Source organism: Leucopleurus acutus (genome assembly GCF_964270905.1).
Source record: "Leucopleurus acutus genome assembly, chromosome: 19".
Classification (NCBI taxonomy): Eukaryota; Metazoa; Chordata; class Mammalia; order Artiodactyla; family Delphinidae; genus Leucopleurus; species Leucopleurus acutus.
This window is the reverse complement of record NC_139161.1, coordinates 49,957,618-49,978,127: the sequence shown is the minus strand read 5'-3', so window position 1 is coordinate 49,978,127 and position 20,510 is coordinate 49,957,618. Positions and strand designations below refer to the sequence as shown.

Sequence of the window (20,510 nt, the reverse complement as noted above, 5' to 3'; positions counted from 1 at the left end):
GACCAGGTGACTCTGAAGTTCTAAGCTACAGAGCCATGAGGAGAAGCGGCGCTCGGCAGAAGTCAGCAGCCAGCCGCCGACCAGAGCTGGCAGTCCCGGCCTTACCTCCATTTCCTCCATGCGGAGCATCATGGCCTCCAGACATGGGCTGTCATTGCTGTCCCCCCAGGTGGCTAAGGCCTCAGGCTCCGAGATCTTAGAGTGAGTCACAGCCCAGAGCTCGTGAGCGGCATCTTCCAAAAAATCATCCAGCTGCTGAATGCTGCTGGATTCACAATCAATAGCTGTAGCCTGCAAAACAAGGGAAGGGGATGGAGAGGCGAATCAGAAATAACAGAGATCTTAAAGATTAATGCTACTCATGATAAACCAACCACGCAGTGATCTAACATGCAGTTTCTACACTACATCTAACCTCTCCTAAGTCAGTAAACGTCAAGAGCAGTGACATCAGTACAATTTCTACCACAGTCATTTAAACAGTAACATCAACTGAGGAGTACCATTACTGTCCGTGGGAATTATCTTTATTACCTGTTTTGCCAGTTGGTAAAGCAAATATATTCCTTGTGCTATACTCAGAAGAATGTCCAATATTTCACATGTCACATACTACAGAGGACATACCTACAGTATTCTCTTTTTGGTTCAGTGCTTTGTAAAAACACCTGTTCATGACATCACGAAAGTTCATGATTCTTGTCTTTGCTTGAGACTTTCCACCTGTAACCTGGAAGAGCTTCTACCAGCCTTTCTTGACCTTGTATTCTCTACATTCACTTTACAGCTTGCAAAGCATTTTTACATGTGTTGTTATTTCTTTTGATTCTAACATATGTCTATAATCTGCTCTGAAAGAGGCTTTTACAAAGAATGTCTGCTGGGGGAATAATCATATCAGGCTCTGGAATGAGACATTCCTGGGACTAAATCTTGGTTCTGCCTACTGGTATGCCTCCAAGTGTGGGCAAGTTTACTTAACCTCTCTGGGCCTCAACCTTCTGGTCTGTAACATGGAAATAATAATCCTGTATTTCAGAGTTGTAAGGATTACATGAGCATTTTCACATTGGAACACTTACAATAGTGGTTGGCACGAAGAACAGTTACCGCCATAGTAATTTTTAAAACCTTTTAATCAACGGTTCACAGAAGAAAATATATTAATGGCCAATCAAGATATAAAGAAATGCTCAACCTTAACCAAAGTTAAAGAAATGAATATCAGTTGAATAACCAATACAATAAAATTAACAAAAAAATCCAGAGACAACTAAACCAATAATACAGGTCTGGTTAAGATGTGTTTATTTGTATTTTCATTCTTAATATTTAAAGAATTGAATATCAAGAATACTACGAGATGAGAGATAAGGTCCCAATATGCTGGTATGGAAAGATCACCAAAATATAAAGGAAGAAGCTGGATACAGAAGAGCATATGGTATCCGTTTGTGGGGGGCTTTTACTTTTTACATTACACTTTTTCTGAATCGTTTGCATTTTTAGCCACGTGCATATACAACTTTTAATTTAAAAAACCACACTTTGGAAAAGTGCATTTCACACACAAGTTCAGTTAGTGGCGGCAGCAGCAGCAGGAGACAAACACGTTATGATGGCATCCTTCCAAAACCTTTTTCCTGATACCAGGGATCGTCTTGTCTGCAAGAAAACTACCGAGAGCTTCAGTTTACTTGCAAAGCGCAGCAAACGTCTTCTCCATTTGAGAGATGAGAACTCTGGGAATATGTGTTCAAGGTCCCACAGCTCTTTTATAAGTTAACACAGCAAAATAACTCTTTTTACTTCATCATGCCAACTTCAATGAGTTGGTTTTTATTCAGTTATTTATAAAAACTGACTGTTGACGGTGCTGCCTGGGAAATTCTGTGCAGTGATGCTGTGTAACAGCAGCCCAGAACACTGAATACTGGATAGAGTTACTTTTCTATTTCAAGAAATTGTATTAAAGCCCATTTAATGCCTCCAGAATGATTCTTATATATAAGAATGATCATTTCTAGTAATATTCAAACATGTCTACTTCACTGACAGCATTTATGGCCACTTCATATTTCTGTCATATTAATATGCCTTATGGAGCTGCCTCCCTAGATGAGCGGCTAGTCTCATTTTTTGCTAGGGAAAAAGGTATTTGGTGGCTCTGATGCACAAAGCATCCAGCCATAGCGTGCCCAGTCTGTACAAGTCAGAGGCAGGCTTTCAGCTTCCGGTCTCAGAAGCCTCACCTCACGTGAGATTCTGTCACAAAATATTGGTACAATAAAATTACAATTGCAGAAATTATGAAAATACACCAAAACTAAACTATTGCTTAATAAATTAGAACAGGGATACATTCTCAAAATCTTTCTTCCCGTTCCTAAGGTTGGGCTGGTGGAACTTCATTCCAACTTCCTTCTAACTCTGAGACCTTCACCCTTGCTCTGCCCTTTACTTGCTTTGAGCATGTAAAGCAGTAACTTCTTTCCAACCTCCACAAAGACCCACTAGAGGCAGCCTGCACCTCCCCGTCCCTACGCCTAGGCAGGGTGGGAACATTCCCACAGATGCTGAACACAAGTCCTCCGGAGGAAGAGCACGAGGGTGGCCAACCACAAGATATGTTTCCATTCTTCTCAAATGTTATCATTTGCTCCTGAGCCACCTCTTCTCTCTGCCAGGCCAGGTACTGGTCATTATTAGGCACTCAAAACATGCTTGCCTAACAAGAAGTATTAGGCCCTCAGTATAAAGGAAATTAGGCCAGTAATGAGCAAAAGTAGGCTGAATCAGAGGAAATGAGGGCAGCCACTCTTCTGCCGCAGGCCATCGACATTCAGGGTCACGCAGTCTACCCACATTCTGTCATCAGGAGGAAAGGAAAAAGCCGCTGACAAAAACCTGTGGCTCCAGAGATTTCTGTGAGCTGTCTGCAAGGCTCATCTAAGTCATAATGCTAAATATACACTGTAAGAATGAATATGCCAAATATGAAAAACAACCTCCACCCTCTGCAGCGGGATAGTCTAGTGTTTGCAGGGTAATCCGCCTATCAGTTTTCCTTACAACCCAGGACATTATCATGCAATAATACCAGTGTCAGGCCAGAATGCCAGCCCCACACAACACACACCTTCTCCGCAGGCTGGGCTGTTGCTGCGATCACTGACAGTCGATCCTTCAAACGAGTATCTGCTTCCACAGAAGAATTGACTCTCTATTAAAACAGACAAGCATGCTCATGAATGATGAACATTTACAACCCATATTAGTACAAATGGATTTTGCTCCCAGAATAACTTCTGTGTGGAACCGTTCATCAGCTTTAGCTAAATCAGGCTTTTTGCGGGAATTCAAAGCACTCTGTCTTCATGAAAATAAATGCCATGTGCTGATCTTGGCTTTCTGCCCCTTGTCTTCCCTCAACTTTGTAAACATTGTCAGAGTAGCTGTGTGTTTTTGTGCAATTACTCAACTTCTCTGTTCCACAGTTTCCTCACTGATAACATAAGGAGGTTGGACGGTTTGGCCACTCAGAACCCTCCCAGTTCTATAGTCCTGGGATTTCCATGGACTCTAAAAATGATTTAACATTTCTTAGACCAAGAGATACAGAAGTTCAGTGGTCTGTTCAGGGTCCCAGAATGTCCTTCATTCTATTTAAGATTCTAGTGCTCTTCTGTGGCCTCATCTACTCACACAAACAAGATTATTTCCATTTACGGGGTGGATCTAGAGGGTCTGGCCGTAGCCTTCAGCTCACCGCTCACAGGAGGATGGCACAACCTGCTGGTGAGGCTCTATGCAATTTCATCTTGAAGAAAGTACCGGTTTGTGCACAGAAAGCTGTCCTAACATCTCTCTCCTTGGGAAAAATAGAGCAAATCATTCCAAATCACTGAGGTGAAAGAGCAGTGATGGGATTAGAGTGGAAGCAGTGAACGGAACACTAACACCACCAATAGCTCTATTTGATTAAGAACGTAAATTGCAATAGAAACTCATTCCCCAAACTAAAATCTCACCTTTCTCAAAAGTGGTACTTTCTCTTCCCCCATCTTGTTCCCTTCCTCACAATGGAAGACACATCAACAATGTGGGTGCCCCAAAGGGGCCCCAGCAGCGCTGCACGCACGCTATGAAGCACGGAGCAGCACCGCAGCTTCCAGCTGCCAGACACTCAGCCCTGCAAAGGCTCAGTGTGACCTCTGGAGCAACTCTTTTTATTTGAAACTTCCAAAAGGCAAGCACACGGGATGAACTAGATTACCTGGGCCTTGACCAGGAGAGGCTTCAAACGCTCCAGAACTGCCTTCTCTACCTTATCCGCTAAGTGGGTGGCAGAAACACTATTTAGAAATAAAACTGAAAATTAAAATCAAAAGCAAGAAAATATCCTATTGTGCATATTTATTTACCACCCCAGCCGAAGGGAAACCAAATGATTATAAAAACTGTAGGGCCTCTAATTTTCATGGCCATATGAAATCCCTGGGGATCTTGTTAAATGCAGATTCTGATTCACTTGGTCTGAGGGAGGCCTGAGAGTCTGCATTTCCAACAAGCTTTCAGGTGATGCAATAATGCTGGTCGTGAACCTAACTTTGAGGACAAGGGCTGAGATAACATCTGAAGAAGTATATTAGGCTCTGAATCCATTTTGAAAGAATAATGGCTGCCTTGAAACAACTAAAGAGGGCAGAAGACTCAACAAATGAAACCAATTTTGTTCCCTTCCAAGCCCGACAATAACAGAATTAGACATAAACTCACAAAGACAAGGGGGAAAAATGGTGCTGGAAGCAGAAGGACAAAAGTGGTAAGTAAGTTACTGGCCTGAGAAAGCTGAATTCTAGGGTCATAATGGGGAAACCTGAGAACTTACACAATTTGTACTGCTGACTTAAAGAGGCCCAAGACTGGTAGCACCAGGTATGCCTAGGCCTGGGGGTGAGCTGGGAGGAGGTGGCTTAACTATAAAAGACAAGAGTCAAATGATGTTTGAGAAGTTAGATCCCGAGGTCCCTTTCCCTCCTTCGCACAACTGGACCACTGCCTCTCTCCAGCTCTGAGGGAAGTCTGGTTGCTCATTCTCTGGAGGGGCCTCTTGACTAGGGGATGCCAATTACATTGAGACAGGAGGGGCCCTACTGAAAAGAGGGGGTTCATGTACGTGAGCTGAATGCCAAGTGGTAAGACTCACCACCCTCCTGCCCAGCTCAGCTCCTAGGACTCTGGCATCAGGTCCTCACCCTCCAGGCAGAAGATCAAAAGACTCATCTCTGGATAGTTTGACCTACCCCAAAGGAAAGACCTAAAGACCCACATGAGGGTCCTTAGCCAACAGTCCACCCAGATGACCCTAGAGTAAAGCTCAAGGTCAATAATCCTTCCATCAGATGGTGCTAGAATAGCCAGATATCCATAAGGAAAACAATGAACTTGCGTCAGCATCTCATCTCATGCACAGAAATTAATAAAAAATGGATTGCAGACATAAAAATAAAACCTAAAACTATAACGCATTTAGAAGAAAACACAGACTATCTTTGAGATGTCAGCATTGGCAATGATTACTTGTTTCACAAAAGAGACTGTAAAATGAAAAAACTGATAAGCTGATCTTAATCAAAATTTAAAACTTCTAGTCATCAAAAGACCCCATTAAGAAAATATATAGGCAAGCCACAGTATTGTGAGAAAATATCTGCTGCACATATTCTGAAAAGGGCCTCAAATCCAGAAAATACATTTTAAAACTCTTAAAAATCAATAATTAAAAAAATGATAAAAAATGGGCAAAAAGACTTGAATAGACACATGACAATAAGCACTAAAACAGATGCTCATCATCATTAGACTTCAAGAAAATACAAATTAAAATCCCAACAAGAGACCACCACACTCTCACCAGAATGGCTAAAATTAAAAAACAATAAAACAAAAAACCCCAGACATTACCAAATGTCAGCTAGGATGTGGAAAAACTAGAAAGTAACTCCCATACTAACTAAAAATGGAAAATACCCCAAAGGTTAATTCACAGGAGGATGGATAAACAGACTATGGGACAGTCATGCAATAGAATACTTCTTGGCAATAAAACAGAAAACTATGCAAGGCAGCCCACTGTCCCCCTGACCAGGCTTCTTCCAGAAGTCCACTGCACTTGGTTCACTTCCAGATGCCCCAAATGGGGTAAGCCCTACATTTGCAAGGACTCATTCATGACCTTGCCCATTAACTTCCCAGGATGGGCACCTAAAAACTCCTAGGGAAGTGCAGGATGGACTCTGTGCAGCCTACTTTCCCTGGGAATCTTCATCTACTACCAGCAGCATGGCCTTTTCCTTGTTTAGCTAGGTTTGGGCTTGCTTCTCAGCTGTCAGGATGAACAATATATGGCTAGCGATACACACTTATATAACAGATTTATGAATAAGGGTAATGAAAAGATTAACACAGGAATCAGGACAGTGGTGAACTCTGGGGAGAAAGAAGGGGATGCAACTGAAGAGGGACTCACAGGGAGTTTGAGAGCAGGGGTGCTGACCTATCTCTTGGTTTGGGGTGGTGGTTCACAGTGCTCACCCTCTAAAGCAAGAGCCACAGCCCTTCCAGCCTGGGAGTGAAGAACGTTCTATCATGACCAGTGACAGCATGCACAGCTGTGTCAACGAGAATTCTGTTCATGTGACTTCAGGGTGAATCATTATCAGAGCTAGAAAAATGAGCCAACCGCAGTAGTATCAACTAAACCTTCTCATGAACTTCTTCGTGCCCGTAGTTAGGTGGTAACACTCTTGGGGGCAAATGGGAAAAGCAAACTAATTCAAAAACCTTAGGCTGCACTCAAGCTAACATGTGAAGCAAAAGTATCCACACAGCCACTCACAAGAGCAGATTGCATGTCAACCTCCTACCCTACCAAGCCAGGAGAAAAGCACCTCTGAGTGCAGTACAAACAAATAGATACAATACTGATCTTTCCGATTAAACTCCTCCGAAACTATAGATACCATATCATTCAAACTCCACACAAAAGAAATAATTCCTAGCAAAAATACTGTGTAAAATACACGTAGGCATGCAGATATTCATTCATTCATTCATTTAGTGAGCTTAGGCCCAAATGGTCTAAACTATCTAGAAACTATCTAGAAACTATCTAGACCAATTAGAATAGGCAAGCATTCACTGTCCTTCCTCAGAAGCAAACACATACCTCAGTTTTTTCCCCCTATTAATTAAGTAATCAATCTATCTATTTATTTATTTATGGCTGTGTTGGGTCTTTGTTGCTGCGCGTGGGCTTTCTCTAGTTGCGGCGAGCAGGGGCTACTCTTCATTGCGGTGGATGGGCTTCTCATTGTGGTGGCTTCTCTTGTTGCAGAGCACGGGCTCTAGGTGCGCAGGCTTCAGTAGTTGTGGCTCGCAGGCTCTAGAGCACAGGCTCAGTAGTTGTGGCGCACAGGCTTAGTTGCTCTGCGGCATGTGGGATCTTCCTGGACCAGGGCTCGAACCCGTGTCCCCTGCATTGGCAGGAGGATTCTTAACCACTGCGCCACCAGGAAAGTCCCATACCTCAGTTTTTGAAGTCTATCCATTTCTTCAGTTTTGAGTTCATTCAATTCCTTTGTTCTTCTGGAAGTTTCAGCATCAAGCCAATTGAGCCTAGAGGATGGTATCAGAGTCACCCTAACTCTCCTCAAACCAGCCAGGACTCCCTGGGGCTCCAGTCTGGGCTCCACTGTTGGCTTCTTAGGTGACTTCGAAGTACTTTAAGCAGGCAGATGGTCAATAAACATGAGAAGTGTGACTACACCACTCAACAATGTCAACTAGTTGTGAAAATGACTAGATGATGTAGAACAGCCCTGCTGCTGTGGTTTTTCTCTACCTCAGAAACATACAGTTACCTCTGTTTTTGCATTTTGTCCATTTCTTCGGCTTTTAATTCTTCTAATTCCTTTAATCTTTTGGAAATTTCAGCATCAAGCCAAGTGAGTCTAGCAGACAGTACAAAAGACTCAGACCAATTCTGCCTTGACCTGCAGGTAGCATTACCACGTCAAGAGACCAGAGGTCAGGATCCCCCAGAGCACCAATCCTGGCCCCATTAAAGACTCAGGAGGTAACGCAGCCTCTGGGCCAGTAAAGCTCTCCGTGTAACGTTTCATGTAAAAAGACATTCACCCGCAAGAGCACTCCTAGTGAGTGTGCAGAGCCACAAAAAAGAAATACCCACGAATATTCTCGAGAAAACTAGCCATTGCTGCAGTTAGGACTTCTTGCTCAGCTGTAAAACAAAGCTGTTCCTGTATCTTCCAGCTCAAAGAAATGGGCTCCCAGGAGAGCCCTAAAGGCAGAGAAAAGTCAAATAAAAACAGAAAGGAAAAGCTGACTCGGAACAACCTTACTGTATGTGTTGGGGCTTGATGCTTTCAGTTTAGGGTACGTGAATAGTATCAAATTATCTAACGGTCCACTTTCGCTTTGGCTTCCCTATAATTGCAAGAACAATTCCAGCCAAATGAATGCAGAGCAACCTGTTTTCACTGCTCTCTTGTCATGGAATGGCCTCACCTCATCACCCCCTATTTAAAGCCTATTCTTTAAGTCCTAATTGATTTTCCATCTCCCTCCACAAAGCATAGATCTCTGCAGAGGTGTCCTGTCCCCGTTCTGAACTCTCTCAGCTCTTAACTCTTCAGTTCTCAGGGGACATACGATGTTCTATCTTAAATTATAGTCAGTGATATGTCCTCTCTACTAAGCAGCGGCTGGGATTCTGTCCTTTTTGCCCCCTTTTAAAAGTCTCCAGAGAGCTCACAACTGTACCATATACAAAACAAGCAATTGGTAGACAACTGACACATACATAATTTTTGAATGAATTAGACAAGGAATAAAAAAGGGGTTCACTGTCTGAGCTGCATAATTTGACAGAAAAGTTTAGTGATTTCCATTTTAAATAGCCAACTTTATACATGGGAAAGAGAAGAGTTCGCTTTACAATCCTCGTGAAAGGGGGCCTTTACTTTTCAAAGACTTGACGAACGCCAGGACAAACCTCACTGCTTTGTGCTCAACAGCACCTCTCAACTGACTTTCCTCTTGAGTATCTTCTTTCTGGAGAGACTGTTCTTTTGCGGCATCTTTGGGGCTAGATTTCACCTTTAGCCAGGCAGCACTGCAAAAAAATGGAAAACTATGCCTTTGTAATCATTCACTCCACATCCAATGACTCGTAAAAGGTGCCAGCTCAGAGAAGACAAGAGCGTTAAATTAATGGTGATCTACAGGATGGGGCTCTGAATTGGAAACTGAATGTAAAGCAGAGTGAGATCCTCCAGGGTTCAGGCTCAGTGTCAAAGGAGAGAAGTCCTCCTTTGCTTCATAGAAGCAATCACTATCGTAAATGAAAAAACAACTGTCCATTACAGAATAATGGGTGAACCTCAACAGAACCCTGTTTTAATATATAGATTTGGGTCACTGATTACATTCCATGTTACATAGCAACTTTGTGCCTTTAATAAGACCTAATACAGCACTTTGAGCCCGTAAGCCTTATGCCCTCCCCTCCCCCACTGACCACACATACACTCTAGAAGACAGTCCACTGTATATTTGGTTTGCAATATAAACTCCAGCCAACTGCTGTTTTTATGAGCTTACAACTGAATTCACATCTCTATACTAACACGTATATAAAAATACAGATTTTTTTTTTTTTTTTTGGCCATGTTGGGTGGCATGTGAGATCCTAGTTCCCCAACCAGGGATCGAACCCATGCCCCCTGCAGTGGAAGCACGGAGTCCTAACCACTGGACTGCCAGGGAATTCCCCAAAAACAAAGAATTTAGAGCAGAGAAATAAAAGCAAAAAAGCACATACAGTGTGAAATCAGAAGACCTGATTTTAGTCCCAGCTCTGCTATATAAGCAAGACATTAGATTCGCTGGACACTGTTTCTTCAGCTTTAAAGTGAGAGTCGAGGAATAAGCAAAACCATCCGTTCACAGTCATTCAGAGTCTTCGGGTACTCCATCCCACCAGGCTTCTCACCGTGTCTCCTGCCCGCCTCTTAAAAGCTGAACCCTTCAAGTCACCTATCTTCTCACTTGTTCTCCTCCCCCCATTACTACTTTTGGCTGCTTTCCTTTTACTGTCCTACCTCCTGGCCCTTTCCATTGTGCTTTTGAGAACCACTGTCCCACAGTATACACGCTCCCCTTCACTTTTAATTTTTTTTTCCTATATATATATTCTATAAATTTATTTATTTATTTTTGGCTGCATTGGGTCTTCGTTGCTACGCACGGGCTTGCTCTAGTTGTGGCAAGTGGGGGCTACTCTTCATTGTAGTGCGCAGGCTTCTTGTTGAGGTGGCTTCTCTTGTTGCGGAGCACGGGCTCTAGGCGTGCGGGCTTCAGTAGTTGTGGCACATGGGCTCAGTAGTTGTGGCTCGCGGGCTCTAGAGCACAGGCTTCAGTAGTTGTGGCGCATAGGCTTAGTTGTTCCGCGGCATGTGGGATCTTCCCTGACCAGGGCTCGAACCCGTGCCCCCTGCATTGGCAGGCGGATTCTTAACCACTGCACCACCAGGGAAGTCCTCCCCTTCACTTTTAACCAATTCCCCAAAGACTACTTCCACCTAACTGGACTCTGCAGCCCCTGAAGGACAATGCCTTCTCCCCAGCTCCGTGGAATGGCGGGTCCTCATTCTCCATGTGCTATGAGTGAGGGTGACAAGGCAGTAATGTCAGCATTATCCTAACTGTCCCCTGCGGTCAGGACAGTGCCTATGAGATTTGTACGGTTTTATAATCCATAGTGTCTTGACTTGGAATAGGAATTATTTTTAAATATTCATTCATTCAGCAAAGATTTACTAGATGTCTACTATCAGGCACTGTACATTCAGATATAAGGAAGGCACAGTTCCTGGCCTCAAGTAACTAGGATCCACTGGGTGAAGAGACAAGTGAAGGGCAGCCCATGATCCTCCATACGGTGAACATGTCCACAGGGTATTGGGGTGACCCGTGGGAGTTACTCTACCCATAGCCAGGTAGGAAAGAGGAACCAATAGGCTTCTAGCAAAAAATGTCTCATGTATATATTACTCATCCAAATAAGCTTTTCTCCTTAATGGGAACTAAGGATGCTGCTTTATTTGCTCTAAGGAGTAGGTCGCCTTTGATCTGTGGAGGAAAATAAAGTCAAATACCCAAACGGTTCCGTGAATTTTTACATACCATTTAGGAGATGCCAGTGGGGATGTGGGGTTTGGAGGTATCCAAGGAGCCTTATGGTCCTTCACAGGCTGCTGGTTCATTTTTAACCTGGAGGAGACTGTTGTCCGTTGCAACCTGCTTTTGCTGTAAGATTGGGGTGGTCTACTTTTTTCAGCTTTGTGGAGTCCCTGCAAGAGATAACTATGAATTATAAAGCCAAACGGATATCAAAGAAACTGGCTGTAACCTCTGGCTTACTGAAGCTTCAAATGGCCCTATGATGTTCATACACCCATTCAGCAAAAACCTAAGTGGAAAGCACCGTAGCAGAAATTTGGGGAGGGTACAAATTACACTGTAACAACTTTGGTTGTGGGGAGAGGGGTGGAGGCGTAAAACTGGAATCCCTGGCTTGGCCGTCTTTATATATATATATATAGATTTTTAAATAATTTTTCCTAACTAAACAAAAGAGGTAAATTGTAAAACATTCTTGGTTAAAATGCATCTCTGAGTCTTAGGCTTCCCATCTGTAAAATGGGAGCTAATGTGTTCACGAATTTCTAGAAGATTAAAAGGGCTAACGGAGGAGGAGCACAACGGTGAAGGCAGAAAGGCACACGCCATCTAAACAGAATGGCTACTGTAAAACACTGTAGAGGAGGAGGCTGCCTCGGAGGAGAGCACCAGGCTGAATTTACACAGGCTGAATCCTGATTTCCCAATGACCCCCCTTAAGGGTTTGTTTGAAAAGGAATAAAGACGATCTTAATCCATGACCTATCAGTAACAGGTGATAATTGCCAATATCCTTTTTCTGGGGTCACCTGACAATATGCAGGTTTGCTACATAAGCCTCTGGACAACCCATCAGACGGTAGTAACTACATTAAGGGTATTTAGACTAGGAGGTGGTCTTGTGGCCAGTTCTCCACTGGTAGGGCCTTAAGTTAAATTTTAGATAGAAGCTTAAAATATAATGTACTTTCAAGCCAGCTGGCTCCCAAAGCCATATTAGAAAGTACTCACCCTAAGATGTCTTTCAATATCAAATATTTATCGATATTTATCTTTAGCAGGAAATCTTAATCCCCTCAAATTTCACACTTCCAAATCAGAAGCAGAAAAAACCTGAATTTTAAAATAGCCTACCCAGTGAAGACCTTGGTATCAAAACAGTTAGGCTCTAATTAAACCAGGACAAGAAAGAATGCCCTGCCCTTAGTAACAGTATTAAAACTTGTTTTTTGTTAAAAGATAAAAATGACCTGGAGCTAAGCTTAGTTTAGATAGTTGGACTCAAGGGCTCTGGCATTCAAAGCCTTGAGAACTCAAATCCTAGCTCCACCTCTTACCAGTCTGTGTGACCTTGGACAATGTCAGATTAATACAAATGGGCCAGAAGAAAGGAGTGATCTCATACTTGCTGGAGTCTTGCCGGTGCCACAGTGTCTTTCTTCCTAAAGGGTGGCACATTCTCAGTCACAAGCTTCTTTCTCCCTGCTCTTGTTTTTGCCAGGGCTAATGCCTCTTCTTTGAAGTTCGCATTTTGGTCTACAACAGATGGAGCTTCTTCCGGAAGGATATCCGCATCTAATACATCAAGCTCGTTTTCCAACCTCTGGGTCACTGGAAGCTCTATATCAGGTTGATACTTATCTACATGGAGATTTCAGAAGGACAAATTGAGGGAAATGCTGTTCAAATCAAGTGAGAGTGATTATCTAGAGACAGATAAGCTCACAATAATACCCTGTTAAAAACTGAGGTGTTTTGCTGTCCAAGTTGCTCCTAATCCTATGACTCCTACTGCAGTTCTACAAGCAGAAACCTAAGCGCCATGGCTGACTCCCTGAATCTCACCTCCCACATTTACTTATTCACCCGGTCCCTCAGATCCCAATTCTTAAATATGTCTTGTCCTTCCTTCCCTTGTGCCACTACCCAAGGTCAGGCTTGCAATATCCTGTGGCTGTAACAACAGCATCTTCTAACTGACCCCTTCTTTATCTTCAATCACACCTTCTCCTGGCTACCATAATTATTTTTGTCAATGTAAATATTTAAATATCACTTCTCAAAACCTTCAATGGCTCCTAAGTTGATAGAGAATAAAGTCTGAACTCCATACATGACATATAACCTGCAGTGGAAAAGAAAGTAAAACTGTCTTTATTTGAAGATGAGATATTTCCTACATAGAAAAAAAATCCAAGAGAATCTACAGATAAGCAATTACAACTAAGAACAGAGTTCAGCAAGGTTTCTGGATAAAAGAAGAAAAATATACAAAAGTCAATATCATTCCCACACATCAAAATAACTAATTAGAGAAAACATAAAAGAAAAAATACGCCATTAACATTAGCAACTAAACTGTAAGGCACGAAGGAAGAAATCTAATGAAAGGTGTACAAGACTTTTACAGAAAATATTCAAAGGTATTTTAAAGGACATGAAAGAAAATTTGGATTAACTGTATTCATGAATGAAAAAATACTGTAAAGCTGTCAATTCTCCTCAAAGTGATCTACAATTTCAAATGCAAGTTCAATTAAAATCCCAACAGATTTTTCTGGGGATCTAAACAGGTTAATGCTAAAATTCTTATGAAGTGTAAATCCCAAGATAGCCCAAATAATTCTGAAGAACAAAAAAGTGGGGAATAGGGCAGGGGTGGGAGTCTTATTTTCCCAGAGATCAAGTGTTCGTGATAAAGCTGTAATAATGAAGGCAGTGTGGGAGTGATACAGGAAGAGGCAGAAACCAATGAAGCAGGATGGATATGACCAAGGCAGTATGACAAATCAGTGAATATGAACTGGATTGTTCAATAAATAGTGCTGAAATTATTAGTATCCACAGGTAACAAAATAAAAGTTTAACTGTTCAGCGTGAGGATCCTTGCCTCAAACTGAACGCTTATATTATAAATGGAACAAAGCCCTAAATGTGAAAGGAAAACTTTAAAGATTTTAGAAGAAAATATAGGAGAATATGCTTATGACATCAGGGCAGAAAAGGCTTTCTTAAAGTCAAATAATGTTAACATCTTTAAACTTAATTACATGAAACTACAACTTCCTTTTGACAAAAAGACACCATAAAGTCACAGACAAGCCAGAGTCTGGAAGTACATCTCTGTAATGCATATAACTAATATAAGCTTAATATACAGAATATGTAAAGAACGCCTATGAATCTGTAGGAAAAACAAACAATCCAACAGAGAAACAGGCAAAGGATAGAAAACGGCAATTTAGAGAGAAAATCTGAACCGTCAATAAAAACATGAAAAGATGATCATCACTAATCAGAAAAACTGAAATTAAGACAATGAGGTACCATTTCACACCCATCGGATTAGGGGGGAATTTTTAGTGTGACAATACCACGTATAAACAAGGATGTAGAAAAACAAGTGCTCTCACAAGCTACTAGTGCAGGAGTAAACTGGCACAGCTACTTGAAGCCTCACCCACACTGTCACCCAGCAGTTTCACTCCTGGGCACAGACTCAGCCTAGAGGAACCCTCACGCTTACACAGGAAGACATGAACACAGATATTCACTTCATCAGTGTTTGTAACAGCAAAAAAGTGGAAACGACCCAAATGTCCATCAATAAGAACTGAGAATAAACTATGGTATATTCATACAAGGGAAACCTATCCAGTGGTTGAATTAATAAATTAGGATTCATGTATAAATATGAACAAGTCTTACAAACGTAAGTGGAGGGGAAAGCAAACTGCAAATGTTGCATTTGTAAGATATCACTGACATGAAACGCATAGCATATGAAACAATACTTTATAGTGTTTATGGATAGAGACATAAGCAGTACAAGTATAAAAACAGGGCAGGTCCATATTATAACAAGAGTAACCTCTGGTGAGGGAGGGAGGGAGGGGTATAGAATGGGGAGAGAAATATAAAAGGCACTTCAGCTGTAGCTGTCATATTTTATTTCCAAAAAAAATTCTGAAGCGAATAAAACAAAAATGTTCAATTTGTTAAATCTGGCTAGTAGATATACAGGTATTTATTATTTTCATTCTTTTTCTATATATTTTAAATATTTCATAATAAAAGGAAAACCACATTTAGACTACTTTAACTACTTTAAGAGTAGTCTAAACTACATTCAGACTACTTTAATCCGGCCAAAGGCCAGATTCTCCACGCACCACTTTTTTAATCTGGTACTTTTCAAGGTCATGGAAGTTATGCTGCAAGGATACATAAATTGGAAGGAAAGAATGCTTAGACTAAATCCTCAGTCTAAAACTTATTAATCCCCAAGTTTACATATAGCAAGGCAACTCTGACCTCTAGGTCCTGATGCCTTTTCAGTTCTGACTTGCATAAATCAACTGCAAATGTAGTACAAGTTCCAGGGGCAGCTGAGTTTGAGAACATTGCTGGTGATGGGGAGGGAACCAGCATCCTTACATCTGACAAGTTATACTAATGCAATCAACCACTGCAAGAACATTTCAGAAGCCGCTAAAGAAACGTGCCAGCCAACAATTATATAAATCACAAGATCAAGTCAGGCTCACACATATATCCCAACTGAAAAGACGGGGTTTTCCACCCAAGTGGCTCCCTATGACTTTTGGGGGGGGGCGTTGGGAAGAAGGGACCTTAGGAACTCAGAATGGAGGTATTAGGTAGAGTGAGATCTAAAACAGAAACAGAAACTGCAACCTTCTGAAATCCAGATTATAAAGACCAAAAAAATACCAATAAAATAAATAAGAGGGCTACCATATCCTTCCCCATGAGCAACTGTATTAAATTTGCAAAGCAGCTAACCATAATACCTCAATTTCTAATGATGATAACGACAGTGATTTTATGATCTGCCCTGACATCTGCACACATTTTCAGTATCTAACATAATTCGCATTCATATTTGAGGCTCACCATGACACACAGAGCAGGTGGGGCAATGATTACTACGGTGTTTCAGATGAGGAAGTAACAGTTAAGTGCTTTACTCAAGGTCACAAGGTCAGCAAGCAGCAGAGTCACATCTTCGGACTCTCTCAGTCCAGGGCAAGGCCCATTCATTCTGCCCTGCCAGGAACTACGGAGCTGTTCCACATAAACACATTTTCCAGATAACCGAAGCTCACTTAATTCTTGATGAATTACCTAATTTGCTACTTACAACAACTAAGTCAGTTACATCGGATAAGGACCACAGGCGTACCTGAGACATCTTGCAGGTTCGGTTCCAGACCACCAAAATAGAGCAAATATCACAATAAAGCGAGCCACACAAATGTTTTGGTTTCCCAGTGCATATAAAAGTTATGTTTACACTATGTAGTATGTAGTCGATTAAGTGTGCAATAGCCTTATGTCTTTAAAAAATGTATACACCTTAATTAAAAAATACTGTATCACTAAAAAATGCTAACCATCACCTGACAATGCAGGGTTGCCACAAACCTTCAATTTGTAAAATCACAGTATCTGTGAAGCACAATAAAGTGAAGCACAAAAAAATAAGGTATGCCTGTATTATCCCCACTCACAGATGAAAAAATGAAGGTTCAGAGAGATTAAGTCATCAACCCAGGATCACAAACTGGCGGAGCTGGGACTAGAGTGAGGTCTTTCTGGTCCCCGTTTTTCACACTGTGGTCTGTCTTCCTGCTTTCCCACATTGGTGCCTACAGTGAGTTTTATATTAGCAGGTTTCCCAACTTCTCTCTCTGAATCTGGTCCTCATCTTTCACAACTCAGTTATGGGCGCCTCTCATCTTTTAACTCATTTAGGGAACATATCTCTGTGTGCAGGCCTGGAAAGTTCACCACATTCCCTCCAGAGTATCATAAATGAGCACCCAGATCTCAGGTTACTGTGATTTGCAGCTCAGAGGCCTTTTCTTGTTCTATTTCACTTCTTCACAGTCACTCATTTAAATGCCTAACTATGTGTCGGCCTTGGGGCTACCACAGAGGATACAGCGGCAAATAGACATCACACCCGTCCTGAGGGAAAGGCTGGCAAAGGCAGCCTTCTGGTTAGAAAGAAGGTGCTATACTAGTTCTACCTGTCTACCAATGAAGGAACAGAATACCACATTACAGTGAGTAAATATCTAATAGTAACTGAGTAAGTTAGGTTTTGTTACAGTCATGATAGAGGCAGTGCATTAAGCTACAGATTTCCACAGAATTAGTTTAGATTGAGAAATAAATGAAAACCAGACTGATATATAACTTTCAAATCACTAGAGGAAACAAAATGAAACAAGAACTTGATTAACATAATAAATTACAACAAAGAAAATAAAAGTGGCAAGTGGAAAACAAAAAATAAGGTAGAAAGAAGTTCAAAGGTGCTATTAATCTCAGTAAATGTAAGTAGGTTAAATATAGAACTCTACAACAGGGTTAAAAACACCAACAATAAACTATTTACAAGAGACATTCTTAAAATAAAACAGCGAAGAAAAACTGAACATAAAGGGATGGAAAATGTTATTCTAGGTAAATGCCAAACAAGTTAGGTAGATGAAACAATATTAATATCAAACAAAACAGAATCCAAAGCGAATGACGTTAAAAAGGCAAAGAGAGATATTTAATAAGAACATACAAAATCCACAGAAAAAAGATTTATCAGGGCTTCCCTGGTGGCGCAGTGGTTGAGAGCCCGCCTGCCGATGCAGGGAACACGGGTTCGTGCCCCGGTCCGGGAAGATCCCACATGCCGCGGAGCGGCTGGGCCCGTGAGCCATGGCCGCTGAGCCTCCACGTCCGGAGCCTGTGCTCCGCAACGGGAGAGGCCACAACAGTGAGAGGCCCGCGTATCTCACACACACACACACACACACACACACACACACACACACACACACACAAGATTTATCAGTAAGGAACGCTTATGCATCTAACAGCACAACTTCAAAATGTACAAAACAAAAATGAATAGAAATACAAAGAGAAATTTTAAAAGTCTCAAGAGACTTTAACATACCTTTATATCAGTCATCTACAGATCAAGTAAATAAAACCAGAAAACCATAGAAGAAAAAGAAATAAAAGGAATAAAGACTGGAAAGGAGGAAATAAACCAATGGTTATATTCATAGATGACATGACTATATACATTGCAAAACACAAATAATCTGCCCATAAATTATTAGAAATAAATTAGGTTATCAAGGTTCCTAGATATAAGATCAACACACAAAATTGACCATATGTCTGTATATCCACAATATTCAGTAAAAATTAAATTTTTAAAAAGATATCATTTACTGAAAGCATTGAGAGCACTGAAAATAGCAATACCAAGGAATAATTCTAAATAAAGATGAACAAACGCACACACACATTATAAGTTACTGAGAGTATTTAAAGACAACCTAAATGAATGGAGGGATATATACCCTGCTGGTGGACTGGGAAATATAATATTGTAAAGATAACAATTCCTCACCAAAATTCCAATAGGTTGTTTGTTGTTGGAGGGGGATGGGATGAAAATTAACAAATTCTGATCCTAACATTTCTATGGAAATACCAAGGGTCAAGATTTGCCAAGACATTCTGGAAGAACAGGTGACAAAAGCTGTTCTACCAGATATCGAGACTTAGAATAGTTAAGTAAGATAGTGTACACTAGCATAAGAACCAACAAATAAACCAGTGGAAGAGAAAAGAGGACCCAAAAACTGCCCCACACATATGTGGACACAACTTATGACAAAAGTGACACTGTATGCCACTGTGGGGAAAGAATAATATTTTCAACGAAGAGTGCTAGCTCAACTACATATCCACCTGGAAGAAAATGAACCTTTTTTAGGAAATAACACAGGAAAATAGTTTCTTAATTTTGGCATAAGGAAAAGCTTCTTAAACAGGATCCAGAAACAAACCAAAAAACAAACAACAACCAAAAAGAACCTATACAGAAAAGATTGCTACATTGGAATACAGTGAAATTAAGAATTCTGTCCATCAAAAGACACCTCGGCAACATTTAAAAGCAAGCTACATCTTATTTCTATGAGGATATTTACAACACAGGTAACTGAGAAAGGGTCCTATGTAGAATACTCCTACAAAGAACTCCTACAAATCAATAAAGAAAAGGAGAGAGAGAGAGAAAGGAAAAAAGGGAATAGAAAATGAGAGAGAGAGAGAGAGAGAGAGAGAGAGAGAGAGAGAGAGAGAGGGAGGGAGGGAGGACTGGTCAAGAGACTTGAACTGGCACTTCACAAAAGAAGACATGTAAATGGCCAATAAATATATGAAGAAGTACTCACCATTAAACATCCAGAAAACGTAACTAAAACCACAATGACAGCCTTACACATCAACCAGGTCGCCAAAATTTTAAAAACTAATAACAAGGGCTGGCAAGGATGTGTAGCAACTGTTCTCATACACGGTTGGTTGGAATATAAAAGGATAAAACTACTTTGAAAAAACTCTTTATTACAGTTGAACCAATACATACCCTGATGACCTAACAATTATACTCCTGGGAATAAACCCAACAGAAACACAGGCACACATGTACCAAGAGACATATATAAAAACGATCACAGTAGTTTCCCTTATAATCAACCCAAACTGGAAAAAACCCAATGATTAAAACAACAGAAGAGATAAATGGCCATATATTCGTACAATGGAATACAGCCATGAACATAAACAAATCACAGCTACACAAACAGAACAGATGAATCTCACAAAGTGTTAAGTGGAAGAAGCCAGTCACAAGAAAATACCAATTGTGTGATTCTATTTTTTATAAAGTTCCAAATCAGGCAAAACCAAAGTACAGCATTAAAAATCACAGTGAGAGTTAATAGAGGGGAAGAAGCAGGGGAAGGAGGTTGGAAGAGGAGAGTCTAGGGGGATTTCTTAGTGCTTGTAATGTTCCATTTCTTGACTTGGGTGGTGGTCATACACAAATGTTTGTTTTCTGATAACTGAGCTGTAAATTTATAGTGCACTTTTCTATCTGTACATTCCACTTCAATTAAAAGAAGGAAAACTAGTTTACTGGATTCATCCACACTCTGATATAAATGGCATATTAAAAAGTTCAATATTAAAATCTTAAAACTATTTTAAAATACTATCAATGTATATATGTCAGTTTAAGAAGGAAAAAAAAAGAGGAAAAGAAAATCTCTTAGCAAAATAGGAGCAGAAGAAAATTTCCTTAACTTTCATATGCAGATTTGCCAAAAATCAATAGTCAGCATCACATATGAAAA

At 40.9% G+C, this 20,510-nt stretch overlaps 1 protein-coding gene across 6 annotated transcripts in view; it reads right to left on the bottom strand.

The window, feature by feature from the left end:
• KIAA0753 overlaps window positions 1–20,510 on the bottom strand; it is a 55,047-nt gene that overhangs the window by 17,634 nt on the left and 16,903 nt on the right. For 4 of the 6 annotated variants that reach the window (XM_082860185.1, XM_082860186.1, XM_082860187.1 and 1 more), the window contains exons 7-12: window positions 12,674–12,909; window positions 11,272–11,438; window positions 9,080–9,199; window positions 4,277–4,355; window positions 3,140–3,223; window positions 106–291 (exon numbers count right to left, since the gene is read on the bottom strand). In XM_082860185.1, coding sequence (XP_082716311.1) covers window positions 106–291; window positions 3,140–3,223; window positions 4,277–4,355; window positions 9,080–9,199; window positions 11,272–11,438; window positions 12,674–12,909 — 872 coding nt within the window. Of the gene's footprint in view, window positions 1–105; window positions 292–3,139; window positions 3,224–4,276; window positions 4,356–7,590; window positions 7,681–7,925; window positions 8,058–9,079; window positions 9,200–11,271; window positions 11,439–12,673; window positions 12,910–20,510 lie in introns of all 6 variants that reach the window. The other 2 variants (XM_082860189.1, XM_082860190.1) reach the window with 2 other exon arrangements.